Source organism: Rousettus aegyptiacus, unplaced genomic scaffold (assembly GCF_014176215.1).
Source record: "Rousettus aegyptiacus isolate mRouAeg1 unplaced genomic scaffold, mRouAeg1.p scaffold_m13_p_13, whole genome shotgun sequence".
In the NCBI taxonomy this organism is placed as follows: Eukaryota; Metazoa; Chordata; class Mammalia; order Chiroptera; family Pteropodidae; genus Rousettus; species Rousettus aegyptiacus.
Genome location: NW_023416288.1, coordinates 15,940,261 through 15,962,554, shown reverse-complemented (window position 1 = coordinate 15,962,554; position 22,294 = coordinate 15,940,261). Strand labels below are relative to the sequence as shown.

Below are 22,294 nucleotides of genomic sequence, written 5' to 3'. Positions count from 1 at the left end.
TTGACTCCTCCCAAGCCAACTCGAGAAGCATTGATCACATCCACTCATCCGCAAGCCCAAAGCACTGCTGGGAATATCTTTCTTGCTTGTCAGCACCCATGCCTTAAATCAACTAAACGTTATTCTTCTGGACCCCCATTACCTTCTGTGTATTATGTGTCTGCAATGACACTTGAACATAATATAATAACTTACACATACATATGTCTATCAGAGGAGTCACATAAGTAATGACTGTTTTAAATACTCTATAATTCAGAGCAACAAATGTTTATTGAACACCAAAATATATACTACACACAGTCCCTAATCTCATGAAATTCCCAACCCGTGAGCTTATTTCGTACTACATCATATTACTTTCCAGAATACAGTTTAATAAATGCTTTTGTATGTTGTTAATGAAGATAAGTTCTATTTACACCAAAATAAACAAATTACTCCATGTTTTATAGTACAAAAACTTGGCAGGCGAAATGACTGCCTTAACTGTTCCTTTCTGCATCTAACTTTACTCATTTAAAATCTTTTCACATCTTCCTCTGTTTTATTTCCCAAGACTTCATACTTTAGATACTAAAGTGAGGAAGCTAACTTTCTCTAATAGCCCACATTTGGAACATTTATAAAGAGCTATGTTCTCACTTAGCCTCCTTCAGGAACAACTCGAGCAGTTAGAGGATGATTCTTGCTTCATTGAAAAAAAAAAAAAGAGAGAGAGAGAAGAAGATCCATCTTAAACTGTTAAGTTTCTATAGTATTTTAGAACATAGAAGTTCTTTAAAAATTTCTGTAAAAGTACAAAGAGTCCTTGGGGCACTGAAGAAGATAAAAGAGTTCTCGGCACACTCTACTTTCAGAAGAAAAAATATTAAGAATAAAAATAGTTTCCCAATTCAGTCATTCTTTGGGATTGATAATTTATTCCTGATGGTCCCCCAAAAGAGGGGAAGAGGAGAAAAAGGATATGCTTGGCTCCCCTAACAGGAATTATTCAGAGCTCTTTTCCTGCATAAAATAATGAACTATTAGATCTTCCACAAAATCCTTTTCAGTAATTTTATGGTGGGTCTGCATTTTATAAAGCATGTTTTGTAAAGGAAAGAGAGAAAAAAAAAACAACCAACAAGAGACTCACTTTATAATAATTCATTCCACTTATTTTTATTAAATTTCTAATTCCAAACCTTTCATCTCTCCTACAAAAGTTGAATAGACTATGTTTAAGATTCTTCTAAATGTTGAGTACTAAAACTGAAAGTTTCTTGACTGCCACCTACTGGTGAGAAAAAAATGACAGTTGATTTTTAAAATTCTGCATTTTCTCTCAAGATTTTCCAGTTTAGGGGTTTAGATAATTTACATTATAAAAGACTGAATACTGTACAATAGGACGCTCAGAACATTTAGTATGTTTAAACTCAGATTAATTTGATCATACGTTACTAGTTTTTAAGGAAGAAATCGAAATGCGATGTTTTTCTTTTTACAATTTAATACTTTTCTTACTATTATCACAAGAAGTCACACAGTGTAGTACTTTGATTTAAATTTCATTTTAGTGAACATGGATGCTAGTCTAACTGATGACAAAATCAATGGCTATATTAAGATTATCCAATTTAACCAGATGAAGCACATTATGATGAAAATCTCTCATGAGGGGTATCACTTATTCGATCTTTACAGACAAATGAAATGTTAAAATAAAAAAAAAATCCACCAATAGGTAGAATATACAATGACAGAAGTAACCAGAACTTTTCAAGGTAATATATTAATTAGCTTAAGGGGGAACGTTTATCTCCTTCACCTTTGCGTGAAAGAAGCATTTAGTCACTTGTAATTAATGAAACGTACCTGGTTTAAAATGTGGTAAAGAATGAACTCCAGGCCAAGTGTCCTCATTTGGCGTTCCAAGAACCTAGTGGAGAGCAGGAAATTGGGGAAACAGAATTATTATTTCCAAAGCACTCAAAATCCTCCAGTGTAGAAAACAGTACACTGAATATGATGAAACTCTGGATTTCTTTTTTCCATTATTGTGTGCCAGGGATTTTATTTCAGGAAAAACAAGCCCAGCGAAAGAGCTGCCCAAGATGAATGTCTGTGTCTTCACAGACACAGCTGAACGCAGGAAGACAAGCTACATCGGCTGCGCTTTATCAGTTCCAGACTTAATGAGCAGGTTTAGGGCTCAAATGTTGAGAAGTCATCTTCATGCAACTGAATAAAGTATGTCCGTGCCCCTCATGATTATTTCATGAGCTTTCACCCTTCACTCCGGTATCAGATGTTTCATCATTTAACGGTTCTGAGAATTCTGTCATTTCTTCCTCCCACACCCTCCGTCTGAACATCAGAATGTTTGGGTGAAGCAAGACACACAGCCTGGGAGGTCCCTGTCTTCTCCTGGCCCAGCTGCTCATCACAGGCAACATATTTAATCACATGATTTAGTTTCCTTGTACCAAAACACCGCTCTCCCTACACTTTTTCCTTTCTCTATCCGCACTTCTACCTTCTTCCCCTGTGTGCTCTTCTGTCACCACGATGTTCACTCTGGCAATGCCACTCACAGAGAACTGGGCACGCCCCGTCTGAATTTCCAACTCCACCATCTATGGCTATCATATTCAGTGATCATGGAATTTAAGGGTTAAAAGCCCAGAGCCTGGAGAGAGACTCCTGGCTCCACTACTGACTTACTGGCCATGTGACTGTGGGCAAGAAATAACCTCACTGCGCTTCAATGTCCTCGTTTGCGAACTGGAGGAGATAACAGTACCTACCTCATCGGTGGAGAGAACACTACCTGGCATTGAGTAAACACTATGCACCTATTAGATATTATTCAAAGCACTGATGGCAAATGGGGCCATGTGAGGGAGGTGCTGGCCACGTGGGAGAATCTAGTTCACCTACTTTTTCCACACTGACCCCTGGTGTGTTCTGACTCAAACAATCATGGACCAACATGAACAGTCGAACAGGTCAGAAAGGGCAAAAGGAAAAGCCAGAAGCTGGAAAACAGCAGGAATGGCCGATATCCTGGGAGGTAATGAAGCATATTCACTTCTTCTCTGAGGATGAGCAGGTAGTATGAGGCAGTAAGGAAATACTGAGCTCTGATTATTTATGCATCTATTTACTAGGCGGGGACAGGGCTGTCACATCAAGGGTGGTACACACAGACGAGTGATTAGAGGTTAAACGCATGTATTATGTTGCTCACTGAAACACTGAATCTGGGTTCAGGGGATTTTTTAAATTGTAGCTAGTTAATTTTGCAAACTATTTAATGTGAACATTAATAGGCAGATCTACACAAACAAGGCCACACCAGTGAGGGGTGGGGTGGGGGTTAAAAGGAAACTGCCTGGAAGAGTTGTAAGATAAAGAAAGAGACCAAGACACAGTGTCTGACATGAACAATTCCGGTAAGGGTGTCTGTGCAAAAGGCATTTCCCCCTTTCTTTTCACTAAATTCTGACCATGAATTCAAGACCGGGAGATGAGCAGGTGTGTGGGCGGCACACACAGCTCCTCTGGGGAAGCTCTGCTTTGAGCCCACCCTGAATTCTGCATGAAGGACGAAGGAGTCCAACAAGATTAAACTTTAGCAACTAAAGCTGAGAAACTTTCAGCTCAGAAATCATGACTTGATCACAACTAATGCATCACATATGAAAGGGACCCTCTGAAGGTTTCATAAAGAATGAAAAGTCCAGCCAGAGCCTGAACCTCGTTCTCTCGCTCCTCATAAAGTACCTGAATGTACCTACCTCTTTCTACAATATTGTGTTAGCAACTCTTTTTCACAGGCACTATCCTATCCTCACCCAGGTTGAGTAAAGAAAATATGTCTTTTTTTTTTTTTTTTCCCCCTGTTATAACAGCATTGCTGATGAGATTCCAGACCTCAAATTCTTCTCCTGCCAGACAACTCCTGGGCCATTGGCACAGGAAATGTAAAGTGGGCAGAAAGTGGGCAAAAGGAAAAGAAGAATTAAAAGTCAATTTTGTTTCTTGTAAAAGCCTTTTTGGGAAAGGCAATTCAGGTGAAATACATGGTTAGAGATCATAGGCTACTTGTGCCCTAGAAAAAGTGGGTGTGTGTTGTCTCTCATGTCAGAACTTCATTTATATTAATCAACTAGGAAATTCCACTACCAAGATACTTTAAAGTTAGAAGGAAAAAGGGGTATTCTCTAAAAGCCAAAAATAATAATCTTTTACAAATACAACAGTGCAAAAGAAAAAAAAAAAGAATTGCATCTGGTTTGCCATCAACATTTAAAATGTGGTCACCACATCTGTAAATAAGCATCTGAGGCCCCTTTTAATCTTAAAGTGACATGCTTTGATATGTTAAAAAGTCTTCTACATATTCATGTAAGCAGCTTCACCTTAAACTAGTGCCTTGGTTTGCACATTGCCCTGTTCCTTTATTGGTTCACCTCCTCACTGGGCTAACATTTACTGAAGTCATCACACAGACAGAGGGACAGGCCTGAGGTGCTCCCACTGTGGCGAGACAGACGCACAGCAGCAGCGATGGGCTGCCTTCAACACAGGTGTCTCCTCAGAGGTGTGGGGCGGAAGGTGAGCACCCCAAGTGGGGTGTGCTCGAGCCTACCTGAGGGTGGGGAGAAAAGCTACACGGAGAGGATCATTTAGTGGGAGAGGGAACACTGAGTAATGGCTGGCCAAGACAAGAAAGGGTGGGGGTGTCAGCAAAGTATTCTGGTTATAAGAAAGGGCTTATGTCAAAATTCTTTTAGTTCTCCTAATTCTCATGCCACCCATGCCCCCATGCCTCCCCTCAACGATTTCCTCTTCCAGAATGTTCTGCCCATGACTGGTCAGATTAACTCCTACCTCTGACTTGAGCTATAGCTCATGCATCACATTTTCCTGAGGCTTTCTGGACTTGCTGGTCCAAGTTACACGTGGTGGCCTTTGCGATCTCCGAGGGCTTTTTGTAGGACCTATCTAGCGTAGGACCTATCCACTGCCTCGTAATTGTTAGATTACTTGTCTATCTCCCCACTGGATTGTGGACCCCGGAGCAAAAACCGTAATGTCTGTCTTTGGATCCCTGCCATGTGTTGGCATCAAATCTGTAGTCAGTAAATGCTGACTAAATAAATGCATGGTGCGTCTGGGTGACAGTGTGAGGTTTGGGTTATGGGATGGGAGGCTAAGGACAGATCCTGAATCCAAAGAAACTATATTTTATTTGTTTCAGATTTTCTCAAACTATAGGTTGCATGACCCATTGGGGGATTTTAAATTTCATTTAGAGTATTTACATCAGCATTTTTCAAAAGAAGGAATAAAGAAAAGATATTAGAGGGTAACATACATGGTAAAGATACATATTTTTAAATGAAACTTTTGTTCAAGTTGTATCCATGTGTGCGAGCAACACTATGAGTCATGATGTAAAATGCATTTCCTACTGTTTAAGAACGGTACTATAGGGAACAAGAAGTTAGTAGCTGAAATCAAGAATGCAGGCAATAAAGCATGTTTGGGGGCTGAAGGCAATGAGTACAGTTCTAGGCCTATTAAATGTTAGTCATGCCTGTGGGTCAAGATAGGAGATGTGTAATGTGCAGCTGGAAATACAGATATAGATCTTGGGAGAGGAATTTAAGGTCTGGGGAGAATATTTGAGATTCTTTAGCATACACATGGTAATAGAAAGCAAATGTCAAAATATAGCTACAAAATGGTCTTAGTTCCCTATATTCATATATACACAGTTCCCAGAAGGGTGGCTCTGTGATTTCCTGGACTTTTAGCATCTATTAAAGAAAAATGAAGAACAATCTTACCTTATCAGTAGGTTTCACTGCCTGACCCTGATAAACAATGATTTAAGGACCTCAAACTTACTCTTTTAGATTAACCTATGCACTGACAGGTACAGCTTAAATCTCACCCGTCCTGACAGCCTCTTTGATAGGCAGAGGAAGACACTAAAAAAAAGAGGGGCCTCTCTGCTGAAACGTCTACTTCACAAAGAACAAAAGAGAAGCAAATTCTAAACTTCTGGAGTTCAGAGTTCAAGAGCTAGTGTCTGTCAGAAATATTTACTGACCCTTCTAGATTATTAATAGTTCCACTAGTTCTCACATCTGCTGGTCTTTGCTTCTGCACCGGCCCCGGGGCTGCCGAAAGGGGTCCCTGGGCTTTCCCTGAAGCATGCGTGTGGTTTAAGCGAGAAGGCTGCTATTAGTTCTTTCTGGGTCAAGGGGTCGGGAGTTTCCAACATAGACTCTGGCACAGAGGAATTCTGGCCAATCGAATGCAGATAAATTGCCTCGAGCAAGTGTGTGCTAACGAAGAGATGTGGAATATGCCAGGTTCGCACTTTAGCGTCTCCCATTTTATGAGCCGGGCACTCTACTGAGGTATTGATGACTTCAAACTGACTTAGCAATAAATCTAAGAAAATGCAGAACATCCAAATAACTTTTCTGAATCTTAAACTGCAACTTTGAAAGTCCATATATACAACATCTCTAAAATAATGACCGCTTCCTAGCTGTACTGCTTTAGGTTCTGGGAGATTCCTGCAGTGAGCAGCCCTCAACGAAACTCATGAAGAGGCACAGCAGAAAGAACTCGGCTCAGGTACCTCGCACTCTACTCTGGAACAGATGGTGTAAAGGTCAAAGATGAGCCAGAGAGAAAGGAGAACTTAGGAGACTCTCCCTTGCTGGCTTTGAGAAAGCAAGCAGTCACGTTGGGAAGGCCCCAAGGAACTGAAGGTAGCCTCAGACAACAGCCAGCAAGCACCTGAGGGAGGCCCCTCAGTCCAACAGCTTGCAAGAAAATGAATGTTGCCAACAACCACATGAGCCTGGAAGTGGATCCTCCCCCAGTTGACCCTCACATGACTGGAGGCTCAGCTGACACCCTGCTTGCATCCCTGTTAAGACCTTAAAGCAGATCACCTACTAAACCCAGCCCCGACTCTTGACCCACAGGAATTGTGAGCTGATCAATGTGTACTGTTGGTGAGGTTTTGGTAATAATGTTATGCAGAAATAAACAACTAGCATAGATTGAATCATTATATCATACATTCTAGCCAGAGCACGTCTGAATTGCTGCCCAATACTAGGTGCTGCCTGTGAAAAGGGACACAAATCAACAAAGCAGTCTTCTATGGGATGTATCCAGAAAGGTCAGGAGGTGGTGGACCCTTGTCCCATGAGACAGATCGAAAACATTTACCCTCAATGAGAAAAACAACAGTTTGGGACATCACCTAGAATAGACAGAGTATTGCCATGTCAATGCGGGACAGACTTATGCTGTGATGAGTCAGACAAAAAGCAAGGGAAGTGGGGTAAGATATGAGTTTGCAACAAAGAAGGAACATTCTAATGACAGGAGCTGTCGCAGATGAATAGACAGGCTTATGAGGTTTAACTGGAGCTAAGGGCTGTCCTTAGCTCCAGTTAAACCACTTTTTGCATTCAGATCTAATAAGGATCAAATTCTGCCTCCATAGACACAAGGGTCCAACGCAGTAAAATTCTGATGTAATACAACAACAAATAGTTTGGGTGATAAAGTGAGGACATGCATTTATATCTATCTTTGTTTTTATCTGGCCGAATCAGGGTAGACAGGGAGAAGTGAGTTGATAAGGAAAAGGGTATGATTAGATGAAGGAGGGTAGAAAAGGCATAGATAGATGAAAGCTTTCCTTTCTATTTCCTATCCAAAGTAAGTATCTATCAGTGTCCATTATTTTGCAGGTAACCAGCACAATCAATGGTGGATATCAGAATATTTTCCAGCAGCAAGATAAGCAAAATATATGCATGAATGTGGTATACGCACAATATTCCTCTCTTCCATCCTTCCCTAAAATGCCGCTCGATAAAGGATTAGAATGTTCGAGCTGTTTATTTTTGGTGATGGTCAATGGCATACAGGTTGGATCTGGGATTAGAAAAACTGCTTTCAAATGCTGATTAAGGCTTGTTTTTCACTGAGCCTTGGAACCTATAGTGGGATTTTGCAGAGCAGGGAGCTTTACCTGAGAAAGGCCAGCAGGGGGAGTCACTAGACTGAGAAAATGAAAAGCTACCAAGGCTTTGGACAGCTGCTTGAATATTTAATAAACAGCTCAACTAAAGTCGCTGGATTAAAAGAGATTACGTTTCCAAAATATTGTGCAGAGTTTTCAACATGGCAAAGACTTAGATGAGTAGTAACCCCAAAGAGTGAAGGACAGCTCTTAGAGTTTTATTTAAAGTGAGTTCAATGCACCTGCTAGAAGGTAAAGGTCTGGTTTAGTGGTACGTGGCTGCACATGCGGATCATCTGGGAAGCATTAAAAAAAAATAGATTAAAGATGCTAAAGACTGGGACACAGCCTCAGAACTCTGACTTAATTGGCTGAGCTGCAGCGTAGGTGTGTGGAATTTTGTAAACCTTCCCAGTGATTCTAATGTCAGATAAGGGTGGGACCACTGGCCTGATCTATACAGGCCATCTCTTAGAGGTCCTCAGTGTAGTTAGGTGGTTTATAAATTTTTTAAAAAGTCTTCGGCCTGGATCCAGAGGGCCAGAAAAGATTCTCAGTACATGAATGAACAAAATAAGCAATCTGGCTGTTAGATAAATTAGAGGCTCACTAGAAAATAAATTTGAAACTACTCCAGAAAATGCTCATATAACTGGAAAATTATGCAGTAAAAGCAGCTCATTTTAAATGTTTTCCTCCAATGAAATTTTTATTCTTTTCCCTCTCTCTTTTCTCCTAGTGTTTCTAAACCCTGATTCCCTCATTGATTTCACTCTTATTCCAATAGCTTTTCTCTTCTTCTTTTCACTGAGTGATGTTACCGTGACACTGGCTTCAGATTGTCCGTCCCCAACTGCGGGAGCCACCAGACGGAAATGTACCCGCATAGGCTGTTCGGGAGCCAAATGTACCCGCACAGGCTGTTCGGGAGCCGGAGAGTGAAGGCTGCAGAGGCTGGAGGGGGCGATGCCGCCATGCGAGCGCAGCAGAACTAGGCTGCCTACCTGAAGCAGCACCACGACATGTGGAAAAATGAAGCCAAGGAGTGGGACCTGGAGGCAGAAGCACGAGATGCTGGAGCCTCGCTACTCGAAGCGCGGCTCACGAACTCGCAGCATCAGCAAGATGGTCAGGCCCCACTCCCGACCCGATGAACAGAATCTATAATTCAACACAAGCCCCAGGTGATGCACATGTACACCGAGGTTTGAGAAGCACTGCTTTAAAAAATTCATTCGAACTGGAGATTTTAGACCTACAAAGCACAAGTAGCAAGGAGGAAGTTACAGTCACAGATACACCTCCATCTTTATTTATTCAAATAGAATGTTTGGAAAGGAGAGGTCATGGGCAATTTCAAGTTCAGTGGTGTGGGCTGCTTTATCAGGAGCTGCTGCAGGTGACAATGACGACACAGAGGGCTGGCTCAGCATCCTATAAACCAGAGCTCGTCCACTGGAACCTGCCTTGTCCTTACGTTAACAGTCTTATATCCTGAGTCTCTTAGGACAATAGGCTTCCAATGGTTTCTAGACACTGGCAGGATGTAAATAATAATTTAAAGAAATACTCGGTTCATCCACTGATGTTCTTTACTTCAGTTGAAAACTTGAGGCCAATTAAAATTCTATGACATATATATGTGTCATATATTAAATATAACACATGCCCAAATTGATCAATTTGTCTTTTTCTTGAATGAAAACAGTTTTCCTATTTACTGAACATAAACTGTGTTTGTTTTTGGGAGACATAAAAATGCAAAACTATAACTTTTGCCCTCAAAAATGTAGTATTTTAAATATTCATTTTTATGACATTAAAGTTTTAATGGACAAAGATCCTGAACAGATTTATAACGCTATGAAACTTTGTGTTTTAGAAAATATCTTAAAAAAACATGTTAATGGGAATGTATTAGTTTCCTGTGGGTGCTGTAATAAATAACAAAAAACTTGGTGGCTTAAAAGAACAGAAATTTAATTCTCTCAAAGTTATGGAGTCATAAATTAGGAATCAGTTTTACGGGGCTGAAATCAAGATGTCAGCATGGTCACCCTCCGAGAGGCTCCAGAGGAGAATCTGTTTCTTGCCTCTTCCAGCTTCTGGGGCTAAGGCTATTCTTGGATTTGGTTTGTGGCCGTTATCACTCCAATCTTTGCCTCTTTCACACTGCCTTTTCCTCTTCTGTATCAAATCTCCTCTGTCTCTCTCTTTAAAGGATGCTAATGACTACAGTTAGGGACCACATGGATAATCCAGGATAATCTCATTTCAAGATCCTTAACTTAATACCATCTGTAAAAACCCATTTTACAAATCGGTAAGGTTATAGGTCCAAGGATTAGGGACTAATATCTTTGGGTGTTCATTATTCAGCCCACTAGAGTAAAATTACCATTTACAAAATATTATTTATAAATGATACTTAAAATGGATATTTTATACACAGAAAACATAAACAGGAAACGTTGTGGAACCATGTAAACAGGAAACAGGAAGCGCTGTGGAAACATGTCTACTTGCAGCAATAACTACTTCAAACGAGCTGCTTTACTCTTGGCAATTTTAAACCTATTACTTGATGAGGTGTCATCAACCCAATAAAATAGGAAATATTGGCTACTCTGCAGATGAGAACACTATACTGCACAGAGGGGTACCTGCCTAGGTCCCCTAGAAGAGAGAAACAGAACCAGGACACAACCTGGATTTATGTCTGGTGACATTCCCACCTTGTCACTCAGATGCTGGCACAACATTACTAATAGGACACAACTCATCTCAGTTGACTCCTAAAGCAACCTGCGTGTGTGAGACCAGCAAAGACCGATAGACGGACGGTGAGTGGTTGGTCAGGCGACCTCACTAGCTAAGCAACTCCCTTCCTCCCAGCAGGTGCTGCTGTGCTTGGTATGACCTACTAGACATCGATTGGCTTCAAAGTCAAGGACTGAAACTTCCAGATAGCTGTTTCCTAAGAAAACCAATTCTGTCACTCACTCTTATTTGATCCTAATGAAAGTAACAGAAGTGTTTATCTCTCAAACCAAAGAGAATACATTTATTATTTTTCCTTCCTGTGGACCGAGTGCACAGAATGTTGTTTTAATTAACATAATAAGCACCCCTGAGCCTGCCAGCGCAGACAAGAGCTGGCTTATTAACGACCACATCTAATCTTATGGCTCAGGCCCCATGCAATCACCGAGCCTCCCCAACCCGAAGTAAGCTACAACCTGAATCACTTTCATCATTCTCTACCTTTTCTTTTTATGTAATTTTATCATCCTTAGAAAGATTACAAAATATTTTTATATTATTTTAAATTTATATATATATATATATGTATAGGATACAATGCCATAGCTAATCTTTTGTTGAAAGCTCAGCAGCCATCTTATTATCCCTTCACCACTATAAAATTCCATGCTGCAAAAATAAAAAATTGGCACCTAAAATGGAGTTGTGTTCCAACAATTTAAGAGCTGTTTGGGACTCAATATATTTTCCCAAAGAAACGATTTTCTACATGGTGGTTAGTCCCCTGGCTGATGCACAGAAGGCTGTTAAATTCATAACAAACCAAAAAGCACTACGGAGCCAAACCACCCCATACAACAGCATTTCCGATAAAAATGCAGCCACCATGGAGATCACAACACTTCCCCTGGAGGTGGCCAGGGAGCAGGACAGGGCTCTGGTCCTCAAGACTCACCATGCTCTAGCCTGGGCAGCAACTCCAGCCTAGAGGAGGGAGACCGGGCGGGCCCGAGGCCTCCAAGCCCATGAGAAGGCCGGGATGGGGATGGAGGCCAAGAACAGAAAGGGAGCTGTGAGCTGGGAGAAGTGACAAGAGCCCTCACGGAAGGGGTGAGGGGTGGTCAAAAAGTGAATCGCTTTCTCTGCATTTGTAACACTGGTCAGTAGGGGGCAATGACACAGCAAGGTGGGGGCCTGAGGCTGCCGGAAGGATGTCTGCCTGGACTTTCCTCCTCCTCTCACAGCCTCTTCAACCTCTTCTTTCACAGAGGTACCTGCTTGCACTCAGGATGGAGCCCTGGAGAGGCAGAATGCGGGCTCTGGGAAGAAGTGGGGGGCACTGACAGGAAGCGCTCCCGCCCCTTTGCTGTGTGTATGTAGTGGTGGGGATGCGGGGAGGGAAAGCAGAACGAGGTAAAGGCTGTGCCCATACTGGGAATATGCAGGTCAGGGCTGCCGACCGAAAGGGAATCCATACATCACTTGTTCTAAAAAAAGATCCTGCTTTTCTTAGAGCTTTGAATGGGAGATGCAGAAATGTGTGAGTTACAACGAAATCTCTGGTAACTTGACTAGCAGAAAGCCTGTTAAAGATTAAGGTCCAGAGAATTCTATAGTATGTGCGACACAGGAAATATTTTATTATAGTTTTTTTATGCAACCGTACGTGTACTAGTTGGATATACACAATTATAATTTCAACATATATATTCTTACATATTTATTCATTTTTTTTTTTTTTCAGAAAAAGCTACTGCGAACCTGTTATTGTCAGGACTGTGCTCTGGAAGCTAGGATACAGCTAGTCCCCCAGAAAGGGTGGTCTTCATCATAAGCTTTAGGTCCGCTGGCCCCAGAGGCCGAGTCCTGCTCAAGAACAGACTCAGCCTTAAGGTGACACTCTCCTGGCAACTGGCATGCAGTTCCGCAGACTGTCAGCTACATGTGGGCTACTTATTCCTAACAAATTCAGCATGTCAAGAACTGGTATTTGGAACACCACTGCTAAAATTTGGTGTTTATAATCTAAAATGAGTAAATTACTTAAGAGCTGAAAATGAGGTCTTGTCTCAGGAAGTGTGGCTGCCCCTTGGGCCCTGACAACTGCGGATGCTCCTGACGACAACAGGAGGGCTGCGGTTCAGCAGTTCTCTGGACAACGCCGAGCTGTGGGTTCGTCACCGGTGTTCCAGTGAGCCCGCTATCACTTTCGACTGCCGTGATTCGCGATTTTAAATTCTAAGCAGGTGTTAAATCAGCCTCGTCAGCACCAGCCTAGATTATCGTGAGCTATTTGATTAACTTCACATTTTATTTTAATGCATTTCTGCATCAATGGAATATTAGGCCAATTATTTTCCAATAACTAGAAATTATGACAGTTATGCATTGTGGGTTATATATGACTCAGCTAAGAGACTGATGCAAAAGCAGATTATACCTATATCTTCCTCATACATTAATTAGTTTTTTTCAAAAACATATTGCTATGGAGTAAATGTTTGTGTACCCCTCACTCCCTCTCCCTCCCCCCCCAAAAAAACCTCATTATGTTGAAACCCTACCCCGTAACATGATGATATCTGGAGATGGGATCTCTGGGAAATACTCAGGATTAGATTGAATCAAGAGGATGGGGCCCTCAGAATGGAATTAAGATCCTTATAAAAAAGGGAGGAGACATGGGATCTCTCTAGACACACACTCCAAGAACAGTCATGTAAACACATAACCAGAGAAAGGGCCCTCACCAGGAGAGGTGAGAATCTGTCTTCGAGGTGCTCCAGGGGAGAAGCACACAGATTTTAATTTATCCTTCATCATGACAGTTCGAACAGAGTTTACCATGTTCACGGGGGCTTAGGGGAGAGAAGCAGGCTTCAGCATATAAGGATATGAAATGTGATATAATGAATAATGAACCCTAAATCCTGTTTTCTGATTTACAGAGATATTACAAATAATGTTGGAAATAGGTTGTTGGAAATAGCTAATGGGGGCAGAGAGGAGAAAGAATGGTCTCTGGACTCGTGAGGACTAATGGGATCCCATTAGATTATGCCGTAAAAATAATAATTTAAACACACATGATGACCCCTGACTATGAATATTATCCTCATGTAATGAACAAAATGGAGCTTAAAGATATTCGAACAAACCAGGGAATGGGCCAACAATGGGTTGTCTCTTCCTATTCTCCATCATACTTTCATAAGACCACCCTGTTTTGTTATTTCTTAAAAAGTTGTTTTTACTCTGAGTTATTAGCACATCACCAAACATTACCAGGGTGACTTATTATTTTCAGTAAAGGATAGAGTTTCCCAAGTTAGGAATCTAAACACTGACAGAGCACGGCTCCTCAGGAGCTGCTTTTCCTCGGGTCTCTTGAGAGGGCAGCATCTCATTGGTCCCTCTCCGCTGCCCTCATTCCCAAAGTGACAGACAGGTTACAGGGACAAAGGACAGCCTTATGAGACTGCCTGTCAACAAAGCCAAGGGCCAGCCCAACCAAGGTGCAAAGTCTTCTCATGACATTTAGAAAAAGGGCAGGTAACAGTCCTTTCAAGGAGCTCACTAGATTTTTTAGCATTCAGCCACCTCCGTCTTATGGTTACTTATGACTAAAGAGGCTCACAGTGCAACACTTTGAAGAATGGGGATTGAGGGTTAGTAGGCATTTCTGAAAGATAAAAAATTAGGATTTTGGCCAATGGCACTGCTGCCTAAGAGTACTGGGGACTCATTTTTTTTTTTTAGTAGATATGAAATTAAATTCAAAAAGGAAGAACACGCTCACTGCCACTCTTACCTTCCTGTGCTGCTTGAGAGACAGTGCACGGGCAGTCGCACAAGACTGTCCTGGGGAGACGCATTTTCAGATTACACTGTAATTGACAAACAGAGCCATTTGCGCGCCTTTCTTTCTCTTACTAGCCCTGTTGAAAGGAGGCAGCAGCCATATGATAAAGTCATCCACAGTCCCTTAAAGTGCCAGACTTGAGGACAAGAACGATTACCACCATTTTCAGCACTTTCTCATTCCAAGTACCATGCTTGCCTACATGCAACTTAATGAGACTGAAGTCATAAAACTCACTGTCCTCTTCTAAATTATTCACTGAGTAAGCTTAAACCACCTGTTACTTGAACCAATGAGCTAGGTTTTCCCAAGATACCTTTGAAAATGTATTTTCCTATCTTTGGACAATCCGCTGCTAGAAACCCATCTCTTCTGATTAGGCTCTTCCATCGCTGACTTTAGAACTAAGAGATCCAAACAAAGTGGCAAAGGTAACAACTGTAGCATTGAGAGAGGTGATTAAGTTTTGTCATGGTGTGTTCATAATATAAAGCAGAATTGGATTCTCTTATTAACATATACTATGAAAAGTTCTATGACTAGATTAGAAACAGACCCTCCCATCCCTGACCAAGAAGACCTCACTTATTTTAGACGATGCCAGTGGCGATGCAGGCACCTACAGGTATTTCTTAAAAGTTACTTCAAAACTATTGGACATCATGTGCATTTGAAACCAGGCTGGACTGTGTTTAGAGGGAGGGGAGGGGAGAATGCTTGTAGTTGCTTGTGTACATGGAAGGCTCATGGTTGCAGACCTCAGAAGGGTGCATATGCGAGCATTAAGTACTCCAGGGTCTCTATTAAATGAAGAATTGTTTGGAGAGTGCCAGCCGAGGCAAAGGAGGGTCTGGGCCACTGCACCAAGTGCTCCCTTTGAGCAGGATGTGTTGCTATATTATCTCATTTAATCCTTACAACAATGCCTCTGAGTAGGCCATATTCCCCCGTGTTACAGATGAGGAAACTGAGGCTTACAGATGTTAAGGGACTCAACTAAGGCTTTCCCACACAGGCAGAAGAACCAGGATTTCAAAAAAGTGACTAGCTCCAAAGTCTACACTCCTGATTAAGTATTACACTGCTTCTAGGTTCTGGGCTCAGGTGGTATCCTTCCTTCTGGGATGAAACTACTGATCCCAATCCAGTCAATTTTCCAGTTGGGAAACCATCATCACATCCTAGAGGCAGCCAGGGGAAATGAAGAGGGGGACGTATGATCCTGACATGATGAGAGAACTCATTTCTTCCTTACCCCTGACAACCTCTCTATGTTATATATTTACACCATTCAGTTTAGAAGAGAGTAAGTCATTACATCACATACTACAAGCCAATCCATGAAATGGAATTAGCTTACCTAACTAGCTATGCTACCTGGTGATTAAGAGACTATCCACCAGATAAAAGTTTGTGTTGCCATTTACTTACCAACCACATGATTTTGGCAGGCACTGTTAAGAGTGTGGCCTCCAAAATCAATCCACACTCAAATCTCAACTTAAATATTTTGAATGCTATAACTTAACCTCTTTTACTCTAGTTAGTTAACTTCCCTGTGCTCAGTTTCCTCTTTGGGAAAACAGAGATAACAAAGGTTAGCTACCTCATTGGATTCTTGGTAAGAAATGAGATAATATATATAAAGTTCTTAGAATACTATGTGACGCTCAGTGAATGTTAGCTGCCATCACCATCATCACCATCATCATTATCATTTTGGTGGCTTGCTTAGCTTCTTTAAGGCACACCTTTCTTTTATGATTAGGGAATAATAATAACACCCATTTCACAGCATTGTGAGAGTTAATGGGATAATGTATAAAAATGCTTAGTACGGCACTTTGTTAGCTAATAGTAATAGTAGTAGTAATAATAATAAAAAATAATTTATCTCTTTCCTGATTGTTGGACTTTTCTAGTCAGAAATCTTTGTGTCCTTGTGACTATTTAGCAACTCTGAGAAGGCTAGTTTCTAAGCCAAATGAAAAGAATATTTTAAAATTTTTTCTAATTTTTTCTGTAGACTCATTATGCCAATTCATAATCTCATAAGAAGTATGACAGTACTTCTTTTGTCTTGCCAGGAGTAAGAATGATTAGTTTGAAAAATCTTTCCTGAATTATATATATAACGTATACACACAGTTGAAGATACATATTATATATCTTGCTGAAGCTGTGAAAGTCAAGTTTATAGAAAGATCGCTCCAACACTACTACAACCAACAAAAAAAAATCAAACAAATTTCATATCACGGTTTCATTTCATCATACAGAAAACAGATTTATGGAGCAGCAGGAACAGCCACGCACTTAGTATGAAAATGGTAAATCGTGTGTACTGACAAATGAACAAGCCTCGGTAAGGACACTATCCCACCGTGTGAGAAGGGGGAACTGTGATGTGAGCAGCATGACCTCATTAAGTACGGAGAGTCCTCAACAGGACAAGGAAGTCCACAGAAACCACAGTTTGCACGCTCCTGACAGAACCCCAGCTATTAGTAATTTTGGAGGATTCAGTTGTTTCATTAGATGAAAAATGTCTACTCCAAGGGCTTAAAACATTGATGCCCCCAAAAGTTTTTCCTTACTTCCACACAGCATCAGTCTTAAAAGAGAGCATGGTGAGAGGCTCCAGAGGCCACAGGAGTAAGTTAAGGGGATGCAGCTTCTTACTATGCAGGAAATAATTCTTCTTGAGAGACTATTATATATCAACCCAGAAAGAACTGACAACCTTAAAAAAAAAATACAATGGAAATAACCTAAAGGAGATTTATTCCAGTTGTTTTCTTTTCATCTTGAACACAAACTTTAAAAAGTTGCTAATAAAAATATAATATACATGCCTATTTGTCTTATAGTAACTAGAGCGCCATATCTGCATTTATATAAATTTCAGTGCAATCTCTGCCTCTTGGCTCCTTGCTACACACATACCTGTGGTTTACTGTCTGTCTCTTTGACTAGAATATAAGATCTACGTGGGCAAGGATTCTCACCAACTTATTCACTGTTGTATTCCCATCACCTAGAACAATGCCTGACACGGAGCAGATAATGAAATTATTTGTTGAATGCCACAAATGAATGGACGCAATCATTGAGAAGCTGAAGTTTGGAGACTTGCTTAGAGTCCCTGGATGGTTAGTGGCAAAGCCAGAGGTAGTTGGTTGTATTATTAATCTTGATTCTTCATCCCTCTGCCGGATGACTGTGCAGTTCTTCCATGGCACTTTGACTAGTTTGGACAATGGAATGGGGTTGAAAGTAAAAGAGAAAATTACAAACTTAAGACTTAGACGGTAGCATATGTTTCTGTTCACACTTCTTGCCCTTCTGCCATTGCCAGAGAAAAACATGCCCTGATTAGCCCACTGGTCTAAGGAGGAAGAAAATACGTGGAGCAAACTTGGACTTAACCTGTAGTTGATGAACTGAGTTTGGATCAGCCAACACAAACTGACCTGGGAGCATTGAACAAGAATAAATAATTGTTTTAAGCCACTGAATTTTGAAGTGGTTTGTTACGCAGCATTGTCAAGGAATAGAAAGAGTTCTTTGTACTTCGAGTCCACCTGTGATCTTACTAACATGGAATTTCACAGCATGGGCATTCTGGGGAAGAAAGCCCTAAGTGGCAAAGAAAAATAAAATTAATGCTTTAATAGTCCTTTCATTATCTATAGGATGCTTTGTAACCATTATATTAAAAGTAGCTTTTAGGATAGACATACTAAAGAGCATAATTCTATGCTAAAATGACAAAACGAATACATAAATGCTCTTCTGAAATTAAGTTCTTACAAGAAAAAAAAAACTATACAGGATTAAAGAGAGAATAGAGGTGTTAACTGAAGCCAGGAGTTTAATAGCTAAGAAAGCCCAAGTCAATGTAGAGCTGACAATGGTTAATCATCTACTTTCAAGATCTGAGAAGACTAAAAAGGATTTGATTTTTTGTAGCCTGGAGTCTCTGGCTGTACTTTAAAATATAGTATTATTGTCCATAATTCAGTCAAAATTGAAAATAGATCAAAGCTAGGTCTATTTGGTGTAATTTTCCTTGAGAAAGAGCATAGAAAGAGCATCAAAGCTTAATCCTACAGGCATGAAAGAAGTCCCATGAAGCTACTAGTGGGATGGAGTTGTCCATTCACAGAGCTGAGACAGCCCGCACCGCTGATGCTGACCTTGCAAGTAGAAGCAAACTTAGCACAGACGCTACTACACCTCTGCCAATAGGAACAGCAAAGATATTCTTACTTACTGTGGACGACTGTATGCCAGGCTCTCTTGGCTAAAAACTCTTCTCTACTTTACCTTCAATCATCACAATAACAGGCAAGGTACTCTTGTGTTCATGATATAGACAAGGCTCAAAAAGTGAAGTTTGGTGTATGAAGACAATCAGCCAGTAAATGGAGGATGAGGGAAAAGAATAGAGAGCTCTTATCCCAAAGCCTAGATTCTTTCTGCAACATAACAGTGTTCCTCCAGTTTCTAAATAAAGATGGCTTCCTTTCCTTTCTCTTTCTTTTTGCCTCTTCTGCACTCAGGATTTCTAAGCCAGTTTGTATCTACTCATCAGTAATGACATGAACTATATCATAAATTTACTCAGAAATACCACCATCCCCATGCCTCTGTTCAGGATACATCCCCACATTTGTCTACTGTTCGCCGGAACAAACGCCGGCAGGTGCAAAGCCAATGCAACTTAGTTTCATCCATGCCCTGAAATTGGATGAAGCTGGTTAGCAGCACCATTCTTTAGTTATGGAAATAATCTGGAAGGCTGGCTGGCTTTTTCACCCTGGTGGCCCTATAATTCAAAATGCTTTGTTATCTCTGTGCATAGATTTGCCTACTCACAGAACACGAATAACAGACTACGGAGCTCTTTAAATACAGAAACCTTCCAGAAGTTCTGACACTCATCCACCATAAAGCATTGCCCACCAGACCTGCTTATATCAGCACACTTTGTCAGGCAGTTGAAGTAATCAATAATAGCAATACACAGACCAAAAGCCCAGCATTCAAGTGAGCAACACCAAGCATTCAGCCTACTGCTGAGCTGAAAGTTTATATGAAAGCTGACCAGGAGATGTTGTTTTAAAAATGTTCTCCTGGAGGGGCAAAATGGCAAAGAGTGTAGAAACTTTGTACATCCCTCGTGACCACACCAGGGATGTGATGAAACCACAGAGCAAACAGCAAGCAGAGTCGCCTGGGGTCTAGATGAACAGAAGCACTAAAACTAGGGTGAGAAATAAGAAATCACTCTGCAATGGTAGGAGGGGGCAGAGATGTGAGGTTGCCTGGCTCCGCGGCTGAGCGAGAGACAGAGGCTGTGGCGTTCCTCTTAAAGGGGCCACAGCCATGACCGAACATTTGCGATGGCAGACTTGGCTTGCTCTGAGCTCCAGCGCCATTGGGTTGCTGGGGTTGGGGCAGAGACATACGGGGCGATGCTGAGTTGTCAGGCTTCCGGAGTAGGGCTGGAGGCGAGGCTTTCTCTCAGGCAGAAGTGCTGGCAGCATCCCTTATTCCTCCGTTGTGCCCTCTCTCCTCCCAGGGTGGGAACACAGGGGCTGCCATAGCTGAGACGTCATCAAACTGGATAACAGGGGTCGCCCAGAGGAGTCCCAGAAACTCCGCCCCTCCCCCTTGTAGCCCCACCTAAGCCACATCCAGTGGTGTCCTCAGAGCGCTCTGTGCTCCGTTCTGAGCAGCTCCAAGCCCTGCGCTGGTGGCACTTGGCCTCGATTTCTGGTGTGGCCTCTGGAGACAACTATAAGCACAGCACAGGTATCAGCTTCTGAACACTGGTTATAAGGATGTTCAATGAACTTAGTGGAAGAGTAGATGAACTCAGTGAGAACTTTCACAAAGAGATAAAAAATGTAAAAATGGAGATGGAAATTATAAAGAGAACCAGTCAGAAATGAAGAACACATTATCTGTGGTAAATAGTATATTAGATGGAATCAACAGCATGGAATGAAGCGGAAGTTCAAAATAACCGATATAGGGGATGGGGTGGTGGAGGGCACCCAGTCAGAACAGCAATAAAAAAAAAAGAATTCAAAAACATGAAGATAATTTAAGAAGCCTATGGGACAACATTGAACATAACAATACTCACATTATAGGGGTACCAGAGAAGAAGAGAGAGAGCAAGAAGTTGAAAACCTATTTGAAGAAATAATGAGGAAAACTTCTCTCACCTGTGAAGGAAGTAGACATACACCCCAGTAAGTTCAGAGAGTCCCAAACAAAATGAACCCAAAGAGGCCCACACCAAGACACATCATAATTAAAATGCCAAAGGTTAAATATAAAGAGAGAATTTTAAAAGCACCAAGAGAAAAGTAGCTACCTACCTACAAGGGGGCACCCATAGACAAAGCAGCCAATTTCTCAAAAGAAACTTTGCAGGACAGGAGGGCTTGGCACAAAATATTCAAAATGATGAAAACCCAGGATCTATAACTAAGATTACTTTATCCAGCAAAATTATCATTTAGAGTTGAAGAACAGATAAAGAGCTTCCAAGATAAGAAAATGCTAAATGAGTTCATCACCCTCATGCCAGTATTACAGGAAATGTTTCTTTTTAAGAAGAAGAAAAAAATATGTAGTAAAAATATGAATAAAGAAAGGCAAAATATCTATTAACAAGTACTTTAAATGAAAAAGAATTAAGTGCTTTAATCAATAGACAGGGTGACTGAATGGATAAGAAAACAAGACCCTTACATATGCTGCCTATAAGAGACCCACTTCAGATTAAAAGACACACACAGATAAAAGGAAGAGGATAGATAAAGATAGTACATAACGGACCTAATGGGTACTGTGCTGAATGAGTAAGTCGGACAGAGAAAGACAAATGCCATATGATTTCACATACAAGTGGAATCTAAAGAACAAAATAAATGACAGGAACAAAAATGGAAACAAACTCATAGATAACAGAGAATATTTTGAAGGTTACTAGATGGGAGGGAGGTTGAGGGCATCAGTGAAAAAGGGCAAAGGGAATAAGAAGTACGAAACAGTCGTGGAGATACGAAGTGTAGTATAAGGAATACAGTCAACGGTATTATAATAAATATGTAAGGGGGCAAAAGGGTACAAGGTTTATTGGGGCGATCACTTTGTGAACTATATAAATCTCTAAATCACTATGTTGTACAACTTAAACTAATATATTACTGTATACCAACTATCATTGTAAAAAACTCATTGAACTATATACTGTACATATGAGCAACTATTATATTTCAATAAAGCTGTAAAAAATGTGTTCTCTCTAAAAACTTTTAATTTCATCTTTGAAAATTTTATTGTGAAAATACTGTATGCAAGTAGCAAAACAACAATAATAATTAACGGTATATATAAGTAGTCGATAAAAAGTGAGTCTGTGAGCAGAGGCCCAGTCCTGAACTCTGCAGGAAACCTCCATCTGGAAATAGCTGTGCCCTCCCCGTACATCATGTCATACCCATCTGTTCAGCAGAATTCTCTCTTCCTTCCACTAATGGGCACTTAGACCTATTTTGTACTTTGCCTTTTTTTCCTTTTACATATCTTTT

At 41.0% G+C, this 22,294-nt stretch overlaps 1 protein-coding gene across 3 annotated transcripts in view; it reads right to left on the bottom strand.

Moving 5' to 3' along the window:
• Positions 1–22,294, bottom strand: part of CDK14 (cyclin dependent kinase 14) — a 504,271-nt gene that overhangs the window by 140,369 nt on the left and 341,608 nt on the right. For all 3 annotated transcript variants that reach the window (XM_036230328.1, XM_036230330.1, XM_036230329.1), the window contains one exon: positions 1,861–1,924. In XM_036230328.1, coding sequence (XP_036086221.1) covers positions 1,861–1,924 — 64 coding nt within the window. The remainder of the gene's footprint in view (positions 1–1,860; positions 1,925–22,294) is intronic.